The 25,800-nt window shown below is 35.1% G+C and overlaps 1 protein-coding gene across 1 annotated transcript; it reads left to right on the forward strand.

Moving 5' to 3' along the window:
* Window positions 1-4,231: 4,231 nt before the first annotated feature.
* On the forward strand, window positions 4,232-4,908 carry LOC111808914 (extensin-like). The gene has a single exon (XM_023695152.1). The coding sequence runs from the start codon at window positions 4,350-4,352 to the stop codon at window positions 4,803-4,805; it is 456 nt and encodes a 151-aa protein (XP_023550920.1). The 5' UTR covers window positions 4,232-4,349; the 3' UTR covers window positions 4,806-4,908.
* Window positions 4,909-25,800: the final 20,892 nt, after the last annotated feature.

The raw sequence follows: 25,800 nt of genomic DNA on the forward strand, positions 1-25,800 counted from the left end.
AAGAACTAAAGACTATGTCTTTCTCTCACATGAGAATTGTTAGCCGTTGCCAAATTGTGGATGAGAGTTGACCAGTTTTAAAAGGTTTATAGTCCTTAACTTTGTGGGAGAATGCATACATATCTAATCGGTCATAAACATTACTTACAAAGTATTTTCAATATTAAGACTTTTAAGATTTTGTTGAGGAGAACGACATGCAAAAGTCGTGATGAGAGGGACGACTAATTGCCATAGAAGACTGTCATCATGTTTTTATTTGTACTTCTACCTCATTTTAATTATTACTCTAAAAATTTCATTAACATCTTTTAATTTCGTTCGCACTTAATATGCTAGTAGCGAGTTTGCATCTTACATATTTTTTAGTTTTTTGTTTTAAAGCAATAACAACATAGAATCTAATGTTAGGATTGATACCAGTTGTTAGGATCGCTCAGCAACGCACACACTCGATCAAGATAAACACAAAGAATAGGAGAGAGAAAGTTCATTGAGAAATATTGGCTAAAGGTTTTATTGATGACTTCAGGTATGTACAACAACGAGAATAGAGAGAATGAAGAAAGTACATTTTAAAAACACAGACTAATGGGGTATATATATGGTTTCAATTTACTAAATATAGCTTCCAAAGATTTAAACGTACAACATATAATCTAACAAATATATCTCTATCAAATCTTTACCAAATATCTACCATATATATCTCTATCAGATCCTTATGAAATATCTTCTAAATATATATCTTTCAAATCTAGGCATCAAACTCTATATCCCAACAATCTCCCACTTGGAGATTGATCGAGTCAATCACAACAATCTCCCACTCGAAGACTGATCCAGCCAACCCCAACAATCTCTCACTTGGAGACTGATCCAGTCAATCAAGAATTTCATTCTCAATATGTACCATAAAATGTTTGCTGGATTCCTTGCACGCTCTATCTTCTCCAAACACATCACCATCTTCCACTAACCTCTGAGTGAAATGGTATCACCTTCTGTGTGTTGTCTTTGAATGATAGACTGGGTTCCTCGCCAAGTGCATGACACTCTAACTATCTATATGAATAATCTTCTCGCTCTGCTTCTTGCCTAATTCTTCTAGATAGTCTGTCATCCATATCATCTCCATTCCAGCTTCAGCTATTGCCACGTACTCAGCCTTAGCAGATGAAAGAGCAACACATTTCTGAAGCCTAGACATCCCATCATCCATGGCTTGCTCTCACTTGGTTGTATCCTCCAACTGTAGGGTCTCATCAAGGGGCTTTCGTTCCCCTTCATCAGTCACCAACCGATAGTGTAAATAAGGTACATACCTATCTGGTACTCTTATGGCTCTGGATGATCTTTTCAACACCTACTCAGGTGTCACTTGCTCTGCTTTTGGTTCCTCAGCAACAGTCTCAGGAGTTTCTTGAGTATCCGTTACAACATCACTAGGTGAATCTTTCAGCAACTCAACCTCAACTCCCACTTACTTTGTTGTCCCGATATCTTTCTTCAATTCTCTAGCATTCTTTGTGAAGCTAACTCGTTTCTGTTTGCTCATAACACAGTTCTCACAAGGACTCATATCAACAAATTTCAGACCTTCCAAAACTCCTTCCGCAGCCAGCATCTTCATTCCTTTAACTCTCATATGTCCAAGTCTATTATGCCACAAACTTGAATATGAAGCACTCTCAGCAACAGCAACTATGTTCATACACCCTGCAGTGGTGTATAGGGTTTTAGATTTTGTGCCACATGCTACCACCATAGAACCCTTCACAATCTTCCACGAACTCTTCCCAAACTGCTATCCAACTAACCAATAAAGATCAGGTTATTCTTGAGACTAGGAATATATCTGACATCTTTTAATGTCCACTGATTTCCTGCCAGAGTTTTTATGCAGACATCTCTTTTTCCTTTGATCTTCAAATATTTGTTGTCGGCAAGATACACCTTTTCGAAACTTCCAAACTTGAAAGTTTGAAACAGCTCTTTATTTGGCGATAAATGAAAAGATGCACCTGAATCCAAAATTCAGGATTCAATCGGACTGTCCACGTTGAGGATTAAAGCATCCCCAATGTCTTCTGCTGAATTTACCGAATCATCGTCATCTTCTGATTTGTGATTATGCTTCCTCTTTGTACAATCTGCCTGAAAGTGTCCTTTTTCTCCACAACACCAACACTTTACGTTTGGTTTGTTTAGAGATTTTTCTCGGTTCCTTGATTTTGATCGCCCATTGTTTGGGCCCNAACTTGAATATGAAGCACTCTCAGCAACAGCAACTATGTTCATACACCCTGCAGTGGTGTATAGGGTTTTAGATTTTGTGCCACATGCTACCACCATAGAACCCTTCACAATCTTCCACGAACTCTTCCCAAACTGCTATCCAACTAACCAATAAAGATCAGGTTATTCTTGAGACTAGGAATATATCTGACATCTTTTAATGTCCACTGATTTCCTGCCAGAGTTTTTATGCAGACATCTCTTTTTCCTTTGATCTTCAAATATTTGTTGTCGGCAAGATACACCTTTTCGAAACTTCCAAACTTGAAAGTTTGAAACAGCTCTTTATTTGGCGATAAATGAAAAGATGCACCTGAATCCAAAATTCAGGATTCAATCGGACTGTCCACGTTGAGGATTAAAGCATCCCCAATGTCTTCTGCTGAATTTACCGAATCATCGTCATCTTCTGATTTGTGATTATGCTTCCTCTTTGTACAATCTGCCTGAAAGTGTCCTTTTTCTCCACAACACCAACACTTTACGTTTGGTTTGTTTAGAGATTTTTCTCGGTTCCTTGATTTTGATCGCCCATTGTTTGGGCCCTTTGATTTACTTTTCCCCTTCGATCAACACTGAGAGTATTGCCTGATGAATCTCCGATTTTTCATTTGCAATATACTTTAGCTAAGAACTACATCTCGAATTTCATCGAACTTCAATTTATTAGCTCCTCGTGAATTGTTGATCGCGGCAACAATAGTATCCCACGACTCGGGTAAAGATGATATAAAAATAAATGCCTTAATTTCATCTTCAAAATTAATATCCACCGAACTCAGTTGACTTGTAATCATATTGAATTTGTTTATATGATCAGCAATAGATCTACCTTCAGACATTTGTAGATTAAACAGCCTCCACATCAAATACACCTTATTCATAACCAGCCGACGGTTTCTCGTACATATTCGACAGCGCCTTCAGCAAATTTGACGTTGTCTTCCCCTTGATAATATTCAACGCCACGTTTTTTACGTCAACCGAATCAACCCTAAGGCTTGACGATCTTTGAGCTTTCGTTGTTCCGTGGTCATAGTATCCAGTTTCACCCCTAACAGGGGTTCGTGAAGACCTTTCTAGTACAGACAGTCTTCAATCTGCATCTTCCATAAACTGAAATCGAATCCATCAAACTTTTCAATTTCAATCTTTGAACTTTCCATCTTCACAGATCATGGTGAAATTCGCCTCGCTCTAATACAAGTTTTTAGGATTGACTCTGATACAAGTTTTTAGGATCGATACCAGTTGTTAGCTCTGATACTAGTTGTTAGGATCGCTCAACAACGCACACACTCGATCAAGATGAACACAAAGAACAGTAGAGAGAAAATTGAAGGAGGAATATTGGTTAAAAGTTTTATTGATGGCTTCAGTTATGTAGAACAAGAGACAATCAAGAGAATCAAGAAAGTAAATTTTGTATAGAACTGTGTATTAATATATATATAGTTTCAATTTACTAAATATAGCTTCCAAATATTTAAACCACCATAAATAATCTAACCAATATATCTCTATCAAATATTTACTAAATATCTATCTTATTCTATCCCATCTTTACAAAAAAAAAAAAANCATATCTGTAATCTACTCATCATCCGGACTCCATGTCCCAACATCTAACTAGTCTAAAATTTGAAAAAGTAGAGTTTAGAAACAGAAACACTAAACAAGTGGTAAATTTGTAATAGAAGTTTGTTGGAAACTAAGAATTATGAATTGGGAGACTTTGTCAAATGGAATATTTAGGTAACACTGATCATCAATTGATACCCTCAACAACTTTTAAGTTTATATATTTTTAGTTTATTGAAGATTTTTTTTTTTTTTTCAGTTTTAAAACATGTCCACAAATATTTATTACATTATTTCCAAAAATGATTATTAACACAAAATAATAATAAAAAAAGAACCTTTTTTTCCACATTCATTCATTCGTTCATCCCCTCGACAAAAGCTCCTTTCCCATTGACACTTCACTTCACTCATTTGTTTTCTCCCAACTTTTCTCTCTCTTAACTTCCCCTTTCTCTCTCCTCCCACAAATGGCTTCCCACCCAAACACTGCCATCGCCGCCGCTCTCCTGTCCTTGATCCTCGCCGTCCTCCCGGTGCCCACAAGGAACGAAGACACCTGCCCATATCCCTGCTACCCTCCGCCCACCGGTCCCGCCACCGCTACTCCCACCACTCCATCTCCGCCGTCGCCAACAGGTTATGGCTCCTATTCTCCTCCGGCCTTCTACCCTCCGCCGGCTGCTACCTACCCATATAACACCCCGCCCTCCAACGGCAACAGCTTCGATGGCGTCACTCCACCGCCTCCGGACCCAATTCTGCCGTACTTCCCTTATTACTTCAAGAAGCCTCCTCATAAACCGGACGATGAATCCAGTGGCTCCGCCGTCGCAGGGCGCAAATCGGAGGTCGGAATGATCGCCGGAACTTTGTTATTTATTACTCTCTCTCTCTCTTTCCTTCAATTTGATGTAATGAATTAATTAGAAAATTTCATTTTCTCGACAATCCTTACGATTTCATCCGATTATTATCTCTGTCAGATTAAAACATATTTAATAAAATATTTATGTCTAAGTTTAAGCATTTTGTAACTACAAAATTGATGATCTTTATTAAAGTTTAAACAACATCATAGTCCTTGGTGGGTTCCACTTCTAGTAAAAGCTTCACCAAGAGCAATTATTTTCTCAACTTCTTGCCAATTTCCCATTTTGAGAAAAAATGTGTAGGCTTGGGGGACCCAAAGGAGGCCCTATCTCGGGTGGATTGTAATGACCCTATTTTTCATTTTCTGTACCTTCTACTCGGGATAGAGTTGAATATGTAGAACTCTCTACATACGGCTCACACACATGGACCTACGAGGTGAACTTCTATACATGTGTGTCTGACTAAAAGCCACAAAGGAAAAAAAGTGTGTATAATATCATGGTGTACGCGTCGGTACTAATCATAACAAGAAAGTATCTCGATGCACGTGACTTACAAAATGTATGATGTCCCATAATTTTAAATCATGGTTCATACTTATAATGTAAATCATACCTCCATTCTTTTCATGATATAATGTTCTGTGTGACATGCATTCGTGTATACTTGACATATTTTTCATGGTTAACTTATATGGCTTATCAATGTCTCATAGGCATAGTATGAATAGCACAGGTATCGTATAACATTCATATCATAATATAGCATAATCATGACATTACATAGCACCATAAAAATATGACAAGTATAGGGTTGCAGGGTAATATGTGTCATTCATATAGTAGATAAGTCATCCAACCAAGTCCATGGACATCCAATAGTAAAACCACTTACTTGGGTGTTTAAGCCGAAGTTACTGACACTCCTTAGTACTAGTCTAATTTTACTCCTTGAATTTCAATTCTACCTTAAATGCTCTCAATAACGTCAAAAATGACTTCGGTAGGATCCATAATGGAAGTAAAAGGTCCAAAATAGTAGAACGATGTTCAAATGGGTGAACTAAGCCATATAAGCGAAATAAGTCGACCTGGAGCTGTTGAGCTGATAGCGAGCTAAATGCATAGGGTAGTTCAATCAAGCCACACGCGAGTTAGGATTCGACGATAGCTCGGGCACGTGGATGAGATGCAGTCGTGGATTCGACTCAACACACGAGTCAGCGAGTCGAGGTGTGGATGGGCGAGTCAGTTTGGGTTCTTGGTCTGTTCATGTTGTGGTTTGGTTCGAGTTCTGGATCACTAGAATTCCTATGGCATATCTAAGGGAACAGAGCATAGCTAAAAGCCTAGAATAGGTCCCCTTTTGGGCTGGACTTTCTATCACCATAGTTTCAGGCCCAACATTCATTGGGCTTTCAGAATGAAGCCCATTAATTTCTTTTTCTAAACCATAAGGGAGTAATCGTTTTTACAAATTTTATAACAGGAGAGATTTTTCAATGTTCAAAGTTAATTGTGAATATGATAAAGTAAATTTATATATATATATATATATATATATATATATATATNAATGGCTCAAAAAAAAAATAGTAGTTATATTAGGTATATTTTTTAAAAGTCATGTAACCGCTCAATCCCAAGTCTACCACTAGTAGATATTGTTTTCTTTGTGCTTTCTCTTTCGAGTTTCACTTCAAGGTTTTTAAAACGTGTCTATTAGGGAGAGATATCCACTCTCTTATAAATAATGTTTCGTTTCTCTTTCTAACCGATGTGGGATCTCACAATCTACCCACCTTCGGGACCCACCGTCCTCACTGACACTCGTTCCTCTCTCCAATCGATGTGGAATCTCACAATTCACCTCCCTTTGAGGTTCAGCTTTCTCACTGATACACTACCTAATGTCTGGCTCTAATATCATATGTAACGATGGGCTTGAACTATTATAAGCCAAATATCCAAATTTTCGTATAAAAAGTATAGGTTAAATTAAAATAATATATTTTAGAATTGAAAGTTATTGAAAATTTTGGGATGGAATTATATATTTAGGTAATATATACCAATTCCATCCTCATCTATATGATAATACATTGAATTGAGGAGTGAAAAGGATGTGAAAGTAATAGCAAAGGAAAAGGCCCACGATTGAAAACAGAAGTAAATCTACTAATTCAATGCCTTTCACATTCATTTATTTTCCTTTCATTTCATTCCTAACCCTCAAACTTGTTGGTTTGTATTTGGACTATCCATGCCACCCATCGTCCTATGCTTCGCTTCAATTATGTAACCCGAACTCCGTCTATCATGTGAGATCGTACGAAGGCATAGCTCGATTATTCAAACATAACAATTTAAATTTGTAGGTATTGGTAATAATTAAAGGATTTGAAAATGTATACACATTGCTTTCAACTTTGAACAGTTTGATACAGGGAATTGATGTTAACTTGTGTTGAATGTAAAGAAAAAGGTGTTGTGTATGCATGTGGGTTGGAGAGTTCTTTTAAAGAGGGCCACTTGTTGAAAAGGATGAGTTGATATGAAACCCTCCAAAAGGAAAATTTTTTAATGAATAAAGGTGGTGGGAAATAAGAAAGCGTCATAATCCAACCAAGCTAAACTTGTTGGGTTAGGTTAGATTTTTTTTTGGGTTTGTGTTGGGTTAAATCTTTGAAAAATCGAAAATTAGGTGGAGTTTGCAGGGTTGAAATTTTTTTAGTTTGGTCAACCTAACCAACCAGTTACAACCGGACCTAACCCTACTTTAAATATATTTAACAATTAACTTTTGTAACTGAGGTTAGAATTGAGTTATGACCGGTAAATGTTTGATATTTGAATTTTATGAAATTTTAGTCACCAATATAACAAGGATTATCAATAAGTAGTATTTTATAAATTAATTATAAAAAACAATTCGAAAATCCAACATAACCCATCTAAAAAATAGAGGGTTGGATTGTGAACTATTGTTCTGGTCACCAATCCAACCAACCCAAAATTTTTGATTGGTCGAAAATATTTTTTCAATCTAACCCAAATGTAATCTTTTAACTTTCAAAATTACAAATCTACTCAACTTAAATTTAGAGATTTAGAATTTCATGAGATATAAAATTCAAATTTATATTGAATAGAACAATTAAATTTTAAAGTTTATAACTAAATATATAATTTTAATGGAGAGAACGTTTAAAGATAGTATGACATCCATAAAATAAAATAATATATCATCTAATGACATGTTAAATAATGAACGAAGAATATCGTATACTAACCCTAATTTATGACATGAAAGAGTGAAAAGTAAAGAGTGTGTTGTCATGACTTGGTTTGTCATAAGTGATCTGTTTTCTACTCCAATTCACCATTAATGGCGACTGTGCTGTTTTGGTCCCTTTTATGTGGCCCAGCTGCTGTCCGTGGTTCACCCTACACCAACCATCACCCCTTCTCTCTTTCTATTCGTAATGTGGATTGATTACTCTTGTTGTGTATGGATGTATTGTTATTTATGAGCATTACAAAGCCAGGCGTTTTAAATAGTTTTGGTCCTCCTTCATAGATGCACATGCTTTGTTACCCTTATTTTGTCCTTATATCTTGTCTTCAAACTAAGTCACTTTTACCCCACCCTTTACTCTCTTCTTATTCTTTGTATTTTAGGGGAAGATAAAATTGAGAGAATGCACGTACTAGGGTTTCATTGGTAATTAATAGACTATTTTTTATATAGTTTAACGATTATTAGGGTTAGAGACTGAGTTGTCGAGGCGTTTTATCTTTCAAGCTATCCTTGGATTGATATTAAAAAAGCACACGATCTATGTCTCGTTTATACTAACAACGTATGCATATTGTAATCATCTCAAAGTTGAATAGAAGGCTTATCCAAATCTTGGAAAAGTATGTTGTTTTGGTCATTACTTTCCTGTGTATTTAGGTCTTTACTATTCCTGTCATGTCAACATCGGGGTGTATGACCGTTCACCAAAATCTATGTCTACACTCGCCAGGGTAAAATGACCCGAAATATACTATAGGGGATGTGACTAGTTGTCTATTCTTCATACTTGGGTTATATGCTATTAGAGTTGTGGTTGTCGCTTATTCGTTTTTAACCTATAACATTTTGTTTTTCTTCAAATTGTTTTCAACGCTTTTTTCTGCTCTCGTTATATATATATATATATATATATATATATATATATATATATATATATATATGTATATGACTCGAGACTCGATTATACATAAAGATTGTTTGCAAAGTTTGATTTTCATACGGCTGACTTGTTCGCTAGGTTAGAATAAGTGTCGCACAATTGTTGTCCCGCTGCCGCAAAAGTGTAATCGTAACAAGTGATATCAGAGCCATGTCAGCTCCTTGAATCATAAGAAAACATGTTTACTGCAAAATAGTTGGGCAAGTCCTAACCTGACCGATTTGTAAAGATCGAAGATCAGTTGCCCTACCCGAATGAAGTTCTTTATGGAATGTGGCTTTTTGGAATCTGACATGAACTGAAGCTTATAGAATCGACGGAATAGCATGTCACCTTGAACCCATGCCCGTCCGTGAATTATTAATGAGGGTCAAGGCCCAAGAAGATAAGGCCACAATTGCTGGTGGCTTCAAGCAAGGGGATAGTTTGATGAGCTGTGTTCCCAGATGGAAGAATGTATCACGATGTTCTAAAAAAATGTTTTGAGGATTTAGTAGCAACCATTATTGTGGTTATGCTGTGGCAAATTTGAGCACCAAGCTAAACTTCACCATGAGAGCAGTGGGAACAAAACTCAAAATAGGATGCAATTCATTTTAACAAGGGGAAGCTCTCGAATCCTAAGCCCTTATGTAGGGGCTTGAGACGCTAAGACTTTGAAGAACTTTATCGTTGACCTCAAACAGAAATTTTAAGTCACAAATACCATGGTAGAAGAGGTGAAGATCACGTTGGTCATAAATCTAGCTCATCATGCAAAGTTGTAGTGGAGATCTAAGTACATGGATATTTAAGATTATCGATGTACTGTGGACACTTGGGAGAGCTTAAAAAAGAACTTCGCTTGCCGTTCTTCCAAAGATTGTCAAAATAATAACAAGGAAGAAGTTAAGGGTGATGGAACCTATTGAGAATATTCAAGACTATGATAAGTAGTTTTCTAGTCTTATGTTGGATATTCCTAATATGATTGAAAAAGATAAGGTCTTCAGTTTTATCGAGGGGTGAAGCCAAGGACAAAGACCAAGCTCTACAAACAAAGATTCCATGACCTTTTCACGATCTTTGCTACCGCCGAACCAATATTTGACCTAAGCAATGATCAATCCTATGAAGTAAGGTTGAACCAGGCTTTCCCAAGTGGGAGTAATAGAAATTACCAACCCAACTCCCCTAACGGTGGGGGAGGTGACAAACTTGAAATGCAGAGGAGAGGAATACAAGTCCTCCCAATAGGGAGGTAGAACGTCATGGCGGAGACCTTACAGCCAGAATAATCATAGTCAAAGTCACCGTCTCTCATTGTACTTCATATGTAAAGGGGCTCATTGAAAAATTCAGTACCCAAAAGATAGCACTCTATGCCTTCCAAGAAAATTTTGAAATTAGTTCATAAACTAAATATGAGAGGATGAAAGTTGAAATATCGCTAGAAGAAAGCATGAAAAATCTCATGTGGGCCCTAAAGTATTTATTGGCTCTCTAGAGGAGAGTGGGGGAGATAGAAGAGCCAGTAGAACGAACGTGGTTTTAGGTATATTGAGACTTGGATTAACAACAGAGCGACCAAGAACACTACTGTCAACTCTAGAGCCATCTACAACTTCATGATAGAGATCAAAACGAAATGTTTGAACAAACTTTGGCATCGAGACACAAGACGGATGAAAGATGACAATTTGATAGCCCTACATGTCTCAAGAGTTGCAATGAGATTCGATAAAGTTGTAGTAGAAAAACTGATTTTGTTATTGTCAAGATGAATGACTTTGACATCATATTAGGGATAGATTTCCTACTTGAACACAAATTCATCCCCATGCCCCAAGCGAACTCCATATTAGTAACGGGGTCCAACCCAACAATCATTCAGACTAACACCCATCAATCAAAAGGGGTGAAGATTATGTCAGCACTAAAGTTGAGAAGGGATCTTACCAATGCTTAACCCACACTCGTTACAATTATCTTGGCTGAAGATGGGAGCTTGAGTATGTAACCCCAACAGAAATCTCGTAGTCTATACAAGAACACCATGATGCAAGAACGAAAAGTAGACAAAGATTTATCCCCACAAAGGGAGATAGACAATGATGGGGCGAAATTGTGTGTGGCAGATGTGTGTCATGCGAATTAACCCGAGTTAGTCAAATACCACAAACAACTCAATTACTTGTTAAAGTTGTGTTCACTATACATGCAAAAATTCTTGTAAATGATCACCCAAATGCGGGGAGAGACCTCAAGAAAACATCTTCACGAAAGGGGGAGACAAAATTCTTAAGCAACTTGTGTTTACTTGAGAAAACCATCCATACAGATAAAGAGAAGGATCGATTGAAAGCATCGACCATGACAATTCCAAAGTGGAGAAAAAGTTCGGTTCAAGCAGAGGTCAGACCAACTTCGATTTAAAAGCAGAAAAATCCAACAATTGGTGTGAAAATACTATAGACTAGTTGACGTCATCCAGAAGGTCAGGAAGACTTTATATAGGATCCAATTATTCCCATAGATGCGGACTAGTTTTTTTGTCCACGTCTGTACCTTGAAATGTTAGTATCCTAACTAGGAAACCACCAGACACAAATAGGTAACACAACCTCATGCCACGAAGAAGATTTCTACCGCGAAGAAAGTAGAAGAGATTCTAATAGAGAAGACGTGAAAGGTCGACAAACTAAGAAGTGATTTTCCTTCTTTTGAAGTATATAACACATGTCCTAGCTATTTCCTTTAGAATTTGATTCAATCTCTTGATCTACCCATCTGTTTGTGAATGAAATGTCATATTGAGTTTGAGTTGCATACCATTGTTGTCTATAAACTCTTCCAAAAGTGTGAGGTAAGCCTCGTATCTCGATCTGACAAGATGGAAATTGGAACACTATACATATGGAAAATCTCTTTGACATAAAACTGAGTCCATATCCACTTAGCATGTGGCTTTGCCAGGAATGAAGTGAGTTTTCCTAGTCAATCTAACCATGGTAACCAATATGACGGCTGAAATCCTTCTTGATCATTAGCAAATTCGAGATTAAATTCATAGATATATGCTTCTATTGTCACTTAAGGACATTGAATGAATTAATAATCGTAAATATCACTATCTCAATGCATTTACCTGCTGACAGGTCAAACATCGACTCACATTTTTAGTTACATCTTCTTTTTTCTTTGCCATTAATAACAGGCCTTCAAATCCTAAAATATCTTCATACTTTTAGGGTAGAATGATAAGAAGTATTAGGGGCTTCAATCATGATCTAGATATCTTCATCTTGAGGTACACATAAACGATATTGTCATACCAAACAATGATCCAACAAGAATGTAAATCCTTTTGGCCTATCAATCTCCTGCGGTTGTCAGGTCTTATTGAGGTACATATCAATCCTCCAAGTATCTATGATACATTTTTTGAGTGTGGGTTGGATTGTCAACTGAGCTAACTGAGTGGACGTCTTTAACCATAATCTTGATCCCATCTCTCTATATCTCATCTTGCAACTTTCTCTAACACGTAGATAGTGCACGAGATTCTACTCAATGCGTCTGCTAGTACATTAGCTTTCCTTGGGTATTAAAGAATATCAATATCATAGTCTTTCACCAACTCCAACCATCTTCTTTGTTTCATATTCAACTCTTTCTCATAAATAGATGCTTGAGATTTTTATGATCGGTAAATACATGTACCTTCTCACTATACAAGTAATGTCGTTAGATCTTAAACATGAGTACCACGATCACCAACTCTAGGTCGTGATTAGGGTAGTTAAGTTAATATTAAGCATAGGCAATGCCTCTCTATATCAACATGCAACCCAATTCTTTTTTGAGGCATTATTGTTTACCACGAGATTACGTATTCCATATGACATTGTGAAAACTAATGCAAACACCAGCTTTTCCTTAAGCTCCTGAAAACTCTACTCATATGTTCGTTATCCTTCTTAGTCAAATGGGACAACGTTGGTAATGTCTTAGAGATTTCTTAAACAAACCTCTAGTAGCTTGCTGGTCCAAGAAAATTTCTCACTTTAGTGATTAAGGTCGGGTCATTCCATGATCACCTCTATCTTGAATAGGTTCAATATGATCCCTTTACTCATACTAAATGCCTAAGAAAAGTCACCTACTGAAGCCAAAACTCACACTTTAAATACTGAAATTATAGTGCCCATAATCTTAAAATTAGTATAAGATAGAGTTGGGTTCGTAACCTATTTTCGAATGGGTCGAGTTGACCTAACAAAATTTTCAATTTTTAAAAAATTCAACCTAATCTAAATCAAAATAAACACGATCACACCCAATAATTTTCGTGGACCAAATTATCAACTTGTTCGATTACACCCACCAAGTGGAATCTCTTCGTGTGTACCCAAATGGAGAAAAATCTTCCATAAAAGGAAGAAAATCTTTATTGGAAATCTTATAATAAGGTCCTTATAATATAAATAAAATAATGTCACATGGTGTTAAAAGCTTATTGGAAGAAATTATGAGTGTCCTTTTCTCTTCAGTTTTAGCAACTTTTAAGTTTTAAAAATATTTTTCATTCAAGATCCTTTCACTTCTTAAAAAAAATGATGTAATTTGTAATAAAAGAAAATACATATCAACCAAATATTATTCTTACAAACATAACTTATAGTAAAGATTTTCTGAACTTACTTAGAACATAAATATACCAAATTAATCAAATGCTCATAGTTTTATTTTATAAATACTCTCAATCATATTCATGTCAATATTTTATGATATTTCTATAAAGTCAAGATTTGTAGATCTTTGTCCAATTGCTCACATGGGATTCACTTTTGTGTGTGCCCGTAGCCGTAATTATAAAGGAAAATTTTACCATTAAAGGAGCCTTCTTTTAAACTTCAATAACAACGAGTGTTTCGTACTCTGCAACAAATCTTAATGCTTTTACGGATAAGAAAATGAAGATCTCAAAGTTTTAGGGTACTTTGGTAGGTCGGCTGCGTGTAACAAGCGATGAAAAAGGAAAGGAAAAAAAAAAAGTGATCGTGACAACTTATCGTTCAGGTTTGACTTCGTTGTAGAAACATGTGGGTGAACATGTCTTATTACAATAAGTTTATAGATGACTGAACCAAGAAATATTTAATTTCTTTTTAATAAATCTTTGATTGAGATGATCAATATTTTACTGAATGATTATATATCGATCCATGTTAATTTTTAGGGGTTATTAGATAAAATTCACTTATTTTCATATTTGGTAAGGCATATGAGTAGGTTTTAAATTTTTGATTTTGGAATTTGAACAATAGACTCCACTCTCTAGTTAATGGTTGGATCATATATCAATGGTTTGTTGAGGCAGCTATAATTATAGACAATTCGGACACATCTGTAATGATTATACCAATAGACACAACTTGTCATATAAGGTATAAAAATGCAACTCTAAATCTATAATAGAGCTTGTCCTATAATGCACAAAAATGCAACTCTAAATCTATAGTATAGTAACTATATAGTTAAGGATTGAAAATGGACTAATTAAAAAGTTTAATTAATTAATTTCGTACCATTGTAGTTTATAATCAATAAATCCATAACATAATATCATGAATAAAGAAAGTTTCCCAATGTGACTATCTAGTACATGAAGCACAATATCAATCTCAAATCAGAATGTCATGCATGTACTCCTCATTTGCTTGGGTGTCACAGACCTCACGAATCTCACAATATCATTCGAACGTGGTTTTGGACCCTTTCTTTACTTAAGTGTCACAGACCTCACTGATCTGGAACATAATATTATGAATAAAGAGAAATTTCCCATGTGATATCTATAGTACACATAGCACGATATCAATCTTAAGGATGTTGTGCATGCATCCCTCATTTACTTGATATCGCTAACCTCACGAATCTATATACGGACCTATATATTCAGATGTGGTTTTGGACCTCTCTTTACTCGAGTATCACGAACCTCACAGATCTCAAACATAATATCATGAATAAAGAGAGTTTTCTCATGTGACTATCTACCGTATACAAAGCACGATATCAATCTCAAATAAGAATGTCGTATAATCAATATGTTACCATGAGCACAATATCATCAATGGTTGGTATAATGTAAAAACGAACTAAAAAATATTAGTTTGAGGAGATTGAAGAGGGAACATAGAAATAATGATGAATCACATATGGTAGCTTTACAATCCCTTAAACTTTCCAACAAAAAAGTGGTTGGGAAACACAAGATTCTCATTAAATCTATACCAAACTGAAACCCCAAACCCAATAATAGAAAGACATAAGCATTAATATATATGTATAAAGATATTGAGATCCCTTTTTGTGGAACAACTTCAATGATTAAGCGCACACACACGCAAACACATAACACCATTCATTGTATTGAAGCGTAGGGGTGTGTTTGTTAGAGAGAGGCACATGATGGCAGTATGGCAGTCCACATGAGGGAGGTCCCTCGGTCCCTCAACTTCAGAGTTCAAGTATTGTATTGGGTTAGGCCTCACGTGTGCAGCCCCAAGAATCATGACTCGTAGTCCCATCTTAAAAGGACCCATTTTTGACCCACTTGGTTCAATATCCCTTGCTTTGTCGCTGTGATTGCCATTTGCTGCCATCCACTTTCCCAACACAACGCATAACCCTCCATGCCCTTCCTCCCTCCAAATCTCTCCTTCTTTCTCATTTTTTTTTTGGTTTCTGCTGCAACCTCTGTGTGTTTCTTTTGTTTCGTTTGTTTTTTTTTCTGTGTTGAAAGAAGAGAATTTGTTTTTGAATATGTTAATTGATTGAGAGTTTTTATTTATTTATGTTTTTATGAAGATTTTTTGACTTTTTCTTTTTCTAATCACTTAAAAATTCAATCAACTAAATCCAACTACTTGTACCGTTTGAGTTGAATTGGATTAAAATAAACAAAAAATTTATGAATTGGATTGATTCACGTATTTATTTAAAACTATATTAGGTTGAAATGGCACTTTGAATTTAGTGTAAGGATCGTATGAGTTGAATTTTTTTTTTATGATGAACCATTGTAAATTATTGAGTTGAGTTGAAAAATTTATGGTTTGAATTAAATTGAGTTATTATTTAACTACTTACTTTTTATCCCCATTTTAATTTTAACTTTGATTAAATTATTTGAATAGATTCATAGATATGAATTTTAATATTCAAATACAAACAAATCTGCGGGATTAGTACAANTAAAAATTTAAAATATGGGATACAATGACAAAAAACATAGGAGACTCAGTGACATAAACCTAAGGGTCTTATTGTAGCCACTCAACTCATGAATGCTCACGCCAACCATTACTATTTCATGATTAGTCTAAAATAAAGAAGGGTAAGGATGAGCATAAACATATTAAGGTAACCAACATGTAGGCTCTCATCATTCTGGTCTCTTATTTAATGTTCATAATACCATGTATCTATATTATATGCTACTAAAAGACGATATCGAGGTGCACCAACCACATTTAGCTCGTCTAGAGTTTTAAGTTTCACCAATCATATTGTCCTTATTAGCTTAGTCGTATCAAGCTTATTCAATCTATTGAGCTTTGTCACTTCATCTCTAGGGATATACTTCACCCATCTAAGTTACTTCAGATTTTGGGTACACTTAGTTACTATTCTCGTTGGTCTTTCTCGATTCTTATGTGATCTGTGCAGAAGAAACGACAGGTGGCCTCATAAAATCTCAAGTTCTAGGGTCATCTAACATATATGGATCAAATCTCTCTCCACATTACTCCCTATCAGCAATTACTTTTGCAATCTCTCTAATCAACTCCATAATGTTTACTATTGGAAACTAATTGATGCTCCCTCAATGGGTGTAAAGCTCTCTATTAAATACTATTCTAGACTCCCTCAATCGTATTTGATAGGCTTGCTATTAAATCCAACGAGAGCTTCTTCAATAGTATCCTCTATTGCGTCATTGATCATAGATTGGTGTCACCATATCTTTCTATATTAGATAGATCCTTGCAAATCGGGGCAAGTTCACGATTAGAGATTGCACTACACCTGTCTCTACATGGTACTAATCAACTCATACTACCGCAGGGATACCAAACATGCTCATATATCATCTAAGATCACACCGTAATTCAATCATCACTCATACATAGACATACATATAGGTTTAATCACTTAACATGCTTTCTAGCAATCAATATTAGGTATTTCAACCAAATATCAAATATATAAATTATAATCATCGAAGTTGTTCTTTCAATCTCGTGTTTCAGATCTCGATTCTACTCGATGTTTTCTCTACATAGCTGTATAAATAAGAATCAAGTTATTTAGTACACTGTGAAAGGAGAATTTCTCAAAGAAAGATTTGGTCCTTACTCAAATACGTGTTTATTCTATCTTAGCTTCGAGTGATTCTTTCCAAAAATCAACTCGATTGGTTCCTCCACATTTTCTTCTTCCGATTTTCCAACCAATTATACACTAATTCCATTGCTTTTTAGCTTAACTTTGAGAAGTTCTGGGATATGAGCTCGCCACCTCGATTGGTGGGCAATAATTTTAGCTTGTGACAGACACGTTTTCAACGAGTCTTTTGAACTTCCTAAATGCACAAAATGTCTCTCCTTTTTCTTTGAGCATGTAGACTCACATCCAACTACTATAATCGTCAACAAGTACGAAAAAATAATTGTTACCAACAATCAATGGTGGGGTAACCGGGCCCACACAAATCTGCATGAACCAGTTGCAGTGGTCGCTCCACATGAAAATTGGTTTGAGATGGAAACGACAGCCTTACTTGTTTACAGACTAGACAACTTACACATAGCGTGTTTGGGTGTATGATTTTGGGTATCCCCATAGCCATTCTTTTCTCTCCCATCATTTTGAGCGCTTGAAAGTTCACGTATCCAAGTCTTGCATGTCATAGCCAAGGTGGGTCTATGAGTGCTGTCAATAGAGAGGTGGGTCGGCTAGTCTCAAATTGTTGGGATTTATGTCCTAAAGCCTAGTAATTAATTATTTAGTTTTTTAACAATAATTTTTTATTATTTTATTTATAATTTAATTGTTATCCATGGTATGAAAATCCAAGGTTATTAATGTAATCTTGAACATTATGTGATTGACATACAAGAGGATCATGTTCAAGTAATAACCTAAAGAATCTATAGTATATGGAGAAGGTTGAGTGCCTTATCCTGGTAACACTATGGATATGACCCACTTTGTAATCGTTACAAATGATTTGATCCAAATCGTTCATGTGGAGACATGTAAGTGGGGGTATCCTATACAATGAGTTTGTATAAGACTGGACCAAGAAATATTTAATCTCTCTTTATAAATCCGTTAATTGAGAAGATTAATATTTCACATGATTATTATATGCGACTCGATCTTAATGCTGAGTGAGTTATGAACTCCTGCCTGTGAGGGCTTGTCCTTTAATTTACATGGGTGAGAATGACTCTTTTTAGCCGATGCAATATGCCTACCATTTTGGGGACTTGACCAAATAGGGTGTTGAAACATAATATCATGAGATGGAATTCACTCCTTTCCATATAAGGAAAGTAGATGAGTTGTTCTCTTAAGTATTGATTTCGGGACTTGAACAATGGGGCTCCACCCTCTCATTGGCCCGGGAGGGACTTGGTTTATGATTGGGCCATAAACAAATTGTTCATTAGAGAATCAGTGGTACTTAAGGTGAAAGATGTAATTACAGGAGTAAAACGGACTTTTGACCCAGTTGGAATTATAAACAACTCGTGAAGGATCGACTTGCTTGTAATGATTATATCAATGGACATAGCTTGTCCTACCGTGCATAAGAGTGTAACTCTAGGTCTATAGTGGAGTGACATATAGTTAATGAATAGAAATTGATTAATTAAACTAAGTGCCACTCTAGGTCTATAGTGGAGTGACAAATAGTTAATGAATGGAAATTGATTAATTAAACCAAGTGCAACTCTAGGTCTATAGTGGAGTGACATATAATTAATTAATGAAAATTGATTAATTAATTTTGTATCATTGTAGCTTATAATCATAAGTCTAGTCCCTTGTTAATTCATAGTATCACTGAAAAGGTTCAATTTATTTGAAAGAAAATTTGAAGGGTTAAAATTCATATTTAATATATTAGATATATTAAATATAAAAGAGAAAATAAATTTAATTTGAAAGGTCAAATGAATGGTTAATATATTAGATATATTAAATAAATAGAGAAAATATATTCAATTTGAAGGTTCAAATTAATATTTATATATTAGATATGTTAAATATAAACGAAGAAAAATATAATAATTGGAAATGTTCAAATTAATATTTAATGCATTATGAATTAAAACAAAAGCAATAAATATGAGAGTTAGGATGGTTTTGATTTTTACTCTCATATTTATTGCTTTTGTTTTAATTCATAATAAAAATCAAAATGGATCCCAATGCTTCCGTTACATGGATGAAGAGTTCATTCTCTTCACAAATATTATCTTGTACGGGCGGTTATGTAGTCATTTTACCTTCATCAATAAAATTTTCTTTCTATCGAACATCTTGAAGAACGAGCCAGCTAACTACACTGAGCTTACTTCTCTTGTCATCTGACCAAGACGGATAATATTATCTTCAAGCTTGGGATATAATATATCTTGGTCGGTAGACGTTGGTTGTCATTCTTGCACTGGAACAAGATAGATCCTTTGCCTTGGATCAGTATAATTGATCCATCCCCAAACTTCATGTTTCTAATGAACTTCTCATCAAGCTCCTTAAACTTTGCTCGATCTTCGATCATATGGTTGTTTGCTCTGTTGTCTAGGTACCACATGTTGGCCTCCACTCAATGTTCTCATTTTGTCAGAATGTTCACCATAACCTTCTCTTCGTTGAGCATCAACATGCTGGGCATCTTCTTGCCCAACATCAGTGTGGGCTCTTGATCCTACATGATTTTGAGGCTTGCCTCCTCATCGCGCTTCTTCTTGCAGCACTCTACGGCATAATGACCATATTTTCCATAAGAGTAACACTTGATCATACTCTTGTCATGCTAAGGGTTGACATTGTCATTGGTTTGTGAGATATTGTCACAACCTCCTCTACAACCACGTTGCGACCATGTCTACCAACACGTCCGCGACCACATCCACAACCTTTATTTTTCATGTTATGGCTGCCACGTCCCCAAGTACTTGAAAAAGAAGAGTCAGGCACATCATTTTTTTGTCTATGTGAGCCACTCCTCATGTGTGAGTAAGAGGTGTTTCTCCTTCTCTTTGTCTTCGTAGCCAAGAAATCTCTCCTAATGAACCTTAAGACGACCAACAACCTCCTCAACTACATGTTTTTGAGGTCGTCGAACTGCTCTAGAAGAAGGATTATTCATAATCCTCCAATTATCCTTGCAATGGGACTAGAGAGGATTTTTTTGCCCTTCGTCTTCTTTAGAATAAGAAAAACAATTGTGTATATAAAGTGGTCAACTAAAAAAACACGTAGATTACTAATAGCAACTTCTTTAATAAACTAAACTTATACCGTCAACATGTTTTAACGGCATAAAATTCTCATGTCTCTCCTATAAGATTTAGCTCTCCATATACACTGATTTGTACAGAGTAATCAACATCTTAAATATAAAAAGAAAAAGAAAATAAGGGATTAGAGAGTTATCAAGTTTAATGTTGTTCTTTATTGGAAGTTCCCTCCTTTCAACTCTCTCATCCCTTTACTTGCAACTTTTCATTTTAGTTTCTTTTTCCCTATTGAATTAGGATGTTTCTTTCTCCTCTTCTCTAGTTATTAGCAGCACCAACCACCTCTATTTTTGCGAAGGTTTTCCTTTTATACGGTCTCTTTCTTTTTTATTTAGGGCTAAAAAGATCAGTCAGCTGCCTCTTATTGGGTTGTCAATAATTTAGTGACGTCCAGATTCATATTAAAATTTTCACATCATCCTAATAAATTTACTGGCAAAATTGCTGCAGCAAATGGTTTAATGACAATTGAATTGCTCCAGATTTGTTATAGCATCATGGTTCAACATAAAAGTTATGTCTCTCTATAAAAATAACCCAATTAAATGTATAATTAGGTTACCTTCATGCAATTTGATCACCTTTTCGTGTTGAACTATAATGAACTATTTCTCGCTTACTAGTTAGCAAATGAAACAACTAATGAAAAAATGGTGAGTGTGTACCGACAAAAAAAAAAAAAATGTTGAATATAACTCTACTTTTTTAGAATTATCAGAAAGAAGTTGGAATCCAGAAATTGGAACTATGGCGTCGTAGTGTACTTATGATTGACATGACATGTACTAGGTGTAGTGACTTTTGACACAAGATTGGGCCATCGGGTGGGTTGAACGTGGGTTCAGCTTGGGCCTGGTCACAATCTTAACTCTTCTTCTTTTTTATGTATTCAAATTAGGTCGAGTTGACTCGGTCTTTTACACACTGAACCTGTACCCAATTCAAATTAGATCATATCTTAAAAAAGAATCTAACTCAATTCCAAAGGCTATTTATTAATATTTTATATATTGGTGTACAGCTCTAGTGGTAGTGGTGGTGGTGCAAGGATAAATCTTTTTGGATAAATCAATTTTCCAAATATTCATTCTTTTTATAGACATATATCCTTGACAACAATTACAAGCTTCATTTTCTGAATTGTTCATTATGGCAAATTCAATGATAACAAAACGCCATGAGGGGAAACAAAAAGATGGGCCCATACTTATACTTGAGAGTATGCTTAGGGAAAACTCCAAAACAAAGAACCTTGGAGCTTTCCATGGTTTCAGATAATGTTCTTGAGCTTTTAGAGGAACTAGAGAGACACATGATACCTAGCTAGCTGTAACAAATTATTTTCAAATTTTCTCTTATCCTTAATCATTTCAAAATTTGACAAAATATGTGGTTGGAATTGTAAATACTTCGTATGAACTCTCTCGTAGATATGCAACATACACATCGTTAGATGAACACAATTCTCTACAATGGTATGATATTGTCCACTTTGAGCATAAGCCCTCGAACAAAGTATGTCCTCCCCTTAATCGAGGCTCGACTCCTTTTCTTTTGGAGTCTTAGTCATTTTTTACTATGCGTTCGAGGCTCACAATATTAAGTTTAGGGCATGACTTTGATACCATGTTAGATGAATACAACTCTCCACAATAGTATGATATCGTCCACTTTGAGCATAAGTTCTCATGGCTTTCCTTTGGGCTTCCCAGAAGGCCTCATACCAATCGAGATAGTATTCCTTTGTTATAAATCCATGATTATATATATATATATATAAAGGGATTAAAAATTGCATTAATGGGGGAAATGGATTTTGTCCAAAAATAATAATAATAATAAAAAAGTGGGGAATGGGAAGAAAATTGGTCCTTACCACAATAACACGACAAGTCGAACAAAACTTGAATTAAAGGTGGGAACTCTGTCGTTATTGAAACCGATACGTCGCTCTCCCATTTGAAGGCATGTCGGTTTTCCAAATTTATTGCATATCCTCCATTATTCACCACTCTCTTTCAATTCTATTTATTCCAAACAAATAAATGGTTCTTTTTCCCAACTACTTGCTCTTTAATTCCCAAGATAGCTCCCTTTGTATTCAATATCTACTTTCCCAAACAATTTAAAATATATATTTAATCGGTTCGAGTTAGAGTTATACTTAAGTTGATAAACGCTCAGATGACGCCCAAATTTCTAGGTTTGAAAAATCGTGAAGGGAGCTAATTAATGACGATTTCTACAAATTTGGTTTCATATCTTAATTAGTCTTAAATTATCTGTTTTTCTTATCAACGTTGCTTTTGGTTTTTCTAAAAATTCTCATACCAACAGAGATAGTACACTCGTTTATATATCCATGATCTTCCTCTTAATTAGTCAATATGAGATTCCGACAATCCTCAACAATCCTACCTTTGAACAAATTACACCATAAAGTCTTCCTTTATGCATCAGTCTCTAGAGCTCTCCAACAAAGTACCCCCTTTGTTCAACACATGAATCACTAGGACTACAACTTCGAACCTCAGAAAGAAATGTCTCTGGAAACTATAATAAAGTGCGTCCTTTGTTCAACACTTCAGTCACTGTGACTACACCTTCAAAACTCACAACTCGTTTATTCTAAGATTCCATTGACAATGTCAACAATTTCTCCTCTAAACCTAACAATAACAAGCTACTAACGATGACTTATTCAAACTTATTTAATATTATAGCCGAACTTTTTAATTTTTGTAAGATCCTTCAGAAAGTGAAAGCGTACATCAATATGCTTACTCCTCCCATGCATAAATCGATTGTTTGACAATTTTATGGTAGAGATTATTATAATATATAACAATAAGACTTCCTTTCTCTGTTGCTTTAAGATCAAGAAAATAATTTATTTTTTCATTATCACGCAAATTCAGACATCATTGATTTCTTGAACTCCATCATCAACGCATCATCATTTCTTGTAAAATTCAAATCGTCCCCATATAAACTTGCAACGATAATTCTCTTCTCCTCCACCTTTTATAAATCCACAGGTCAAAAAATATCTTTCAATGCTGTACCAAGCTTGAGATACTTGTTTTAGTCTATATAAAGTACGATTCCGCTTGTAGACTTTTCTTTCTTGCCCTTTTTTCGAATTCTTGTAGCTATTCAACAAAAATATCTTCAGTTAGTTCCCCACGTAAGAAGGCAGATTTGATCTAACTAATCAATGAACCATCCATGATGAGTAGCTACAACAATGACCAATCTAGTAGTTTTAATCACCAGCATATAACACTTGTTTGAATCAAATTACCTTGTTGATCGAATATCTAAGAATACTTGTTTGAGTTTTGAATCATTCCACAAGCAAGGTTGATCATGTCAACCTTGAATGATTCTAAACATGCAAGAATTCGTTTGAGATTCAAAGTAAGAAGGCTTGTTTGAAGGCTTGTTTGAGATTCAAATCACTCTACAAGCAAGATTGATCATGTTTGAATTATTCTAAACATGCAATTGAAGCTACGTAGAATTGCAAAAAAAAAAAAAAAAAAAAAAAAAAAAAAAAANTGAGCTAGAGAAAAACATAAATGCTCATTTTATTACATTTTCAAGCCTTTTACCAAGACAATATACATAACTTTATATAGCCTCAAAATTAAAATTTTGAAGCTTCCATGAGACATTTCAAAAGTTGCAACTTTCGTATTTTATTATCATAATTAGCCATCATGCATACCTTATGGCTATACTTATCCACTATATAAATAAGTCTTGATAACCATATAAAAAATAAATGAAGCTCGATTCTTCTTATGTGACATGAATGGCAACATTAACCTTAAAGTTTTATTACATGATTCATGTCTTTTGTTCATATTAATAAAGTTTTTGTGCACAATGAAGGAATTAATGGACACAATTGACCTTTTTTTTTTAGGCTTCCAATCACAGAGTGTAACAGACAAGTAAAACCAAATAAAATAAACTAAACCCTCCCCCATCCCTTCTCTCCCATAACCCCTCACAACCCATCTCCCCAAATCTTTCTCCCATGACCAATCCTCATCATGCAGAACTTCTGGCCAAAACTTGTGACTCAAAACTCCTTTACAGATTCTATTTTACGGTAATTATTTAGAAGCCTTGTAAAAATTCAAGAAATTCAAGGAAGGATTCCTTAAGAGAGCCGTCAAAGTAAGTCATTTTTTACATTTTTTCATTGCAATTACTTAGCATTAATTAAAAATTAATTGACTAAGATTTTCTATGAATTTTAGGAACTCACTTGGGGTTTCATAGCCATTAAAATAATAATAATAATAAGAATCAATTAAAATGCCAAAAACATCTATGTGAACCGAATAAAAAGGAAAACACAAAGCACTAAGAGAGAAAAAGGAAATGGACTATGTGAAAAAGTATTAAAATGTTAGTAACTAGTGAATATAAATAATAGTTGGATTGTATGATCCAAGGAGCATGACATTGTTGAAAACATGAAATTCGATTTTTAATGAGGCAATTAAGCTTATATTCAAAATAGGTGAAGGCTCAACGTGAGTGAGAACGAATGCAAGCGAATTTGGAGTTAGATCAAACCTCGGCTAAGGCCACTCAAGTAAGTGGCTTACTATCAGCTCGATTGAAAGACTTGTCTTATGTATGACGACACGTGTCCAGTGGCCGACATTTATGGTTTATGTTATATGATTATGTGATGACGTTATATGATGATGTGATGATATTATATGATAATGTGGTGACGTTAAATGATGATGTGATGATGTTCAATGATATTGTACTAATGTTATATCATGATGTGATGATGTACATGATGTTGATGATGCATGATAACAAGATGATGTGAGACGTATGATGATGAAATGACTTAATATGATGATGTTCCATATTAAGATGATGTGCATGTATTAAATGTCACGATGCACTATGATGACGAGTTTTCAAAGACACAACCCTAGTTAATGTTAATGATGATGAATGTATGAAAACCAATGCATGCATGTTACTTGGAGTAATGTGTAAACGATGTATAAGGTTGTGTCATAAAGATGATTTAAAATGATTCAAAGATAAAAACTACAGGGACCTCATGCATTTTGTGTATTCATATACATCAGAATACTTCCCCATTTATGATGATGAGTAGGAAGCTAAACTATGATGATGATCATCATGCCTTGCATGACACTCGAGGTCTACTGACCT

Source organism: Cucurbita pepo, chromosome LG13, assembly GCF_002806865.2.
Source record: "Cucurbita pepo subsp. pepo cultivar mu-cu-16 chromosome LG13, ASM280686v2, whole genome shotgun sequence".
NCBI lineage: Eukaryota > Viridiplantae > Streptophyta > Magnoliopsida > Cucurbitales > Cucurbitaceae > Cucurbita > Cucurbita pepo.

What these genes read in the sequence shown, in the direction of transcription:
- LOC111808914 (XM_023695152.1), top strand. Translation starts at nt 4,350, where the DNA reads ATGGCTTCCCACCCAAACACTGCCATCGCCGCCGCTCTCCTGTCCTTG.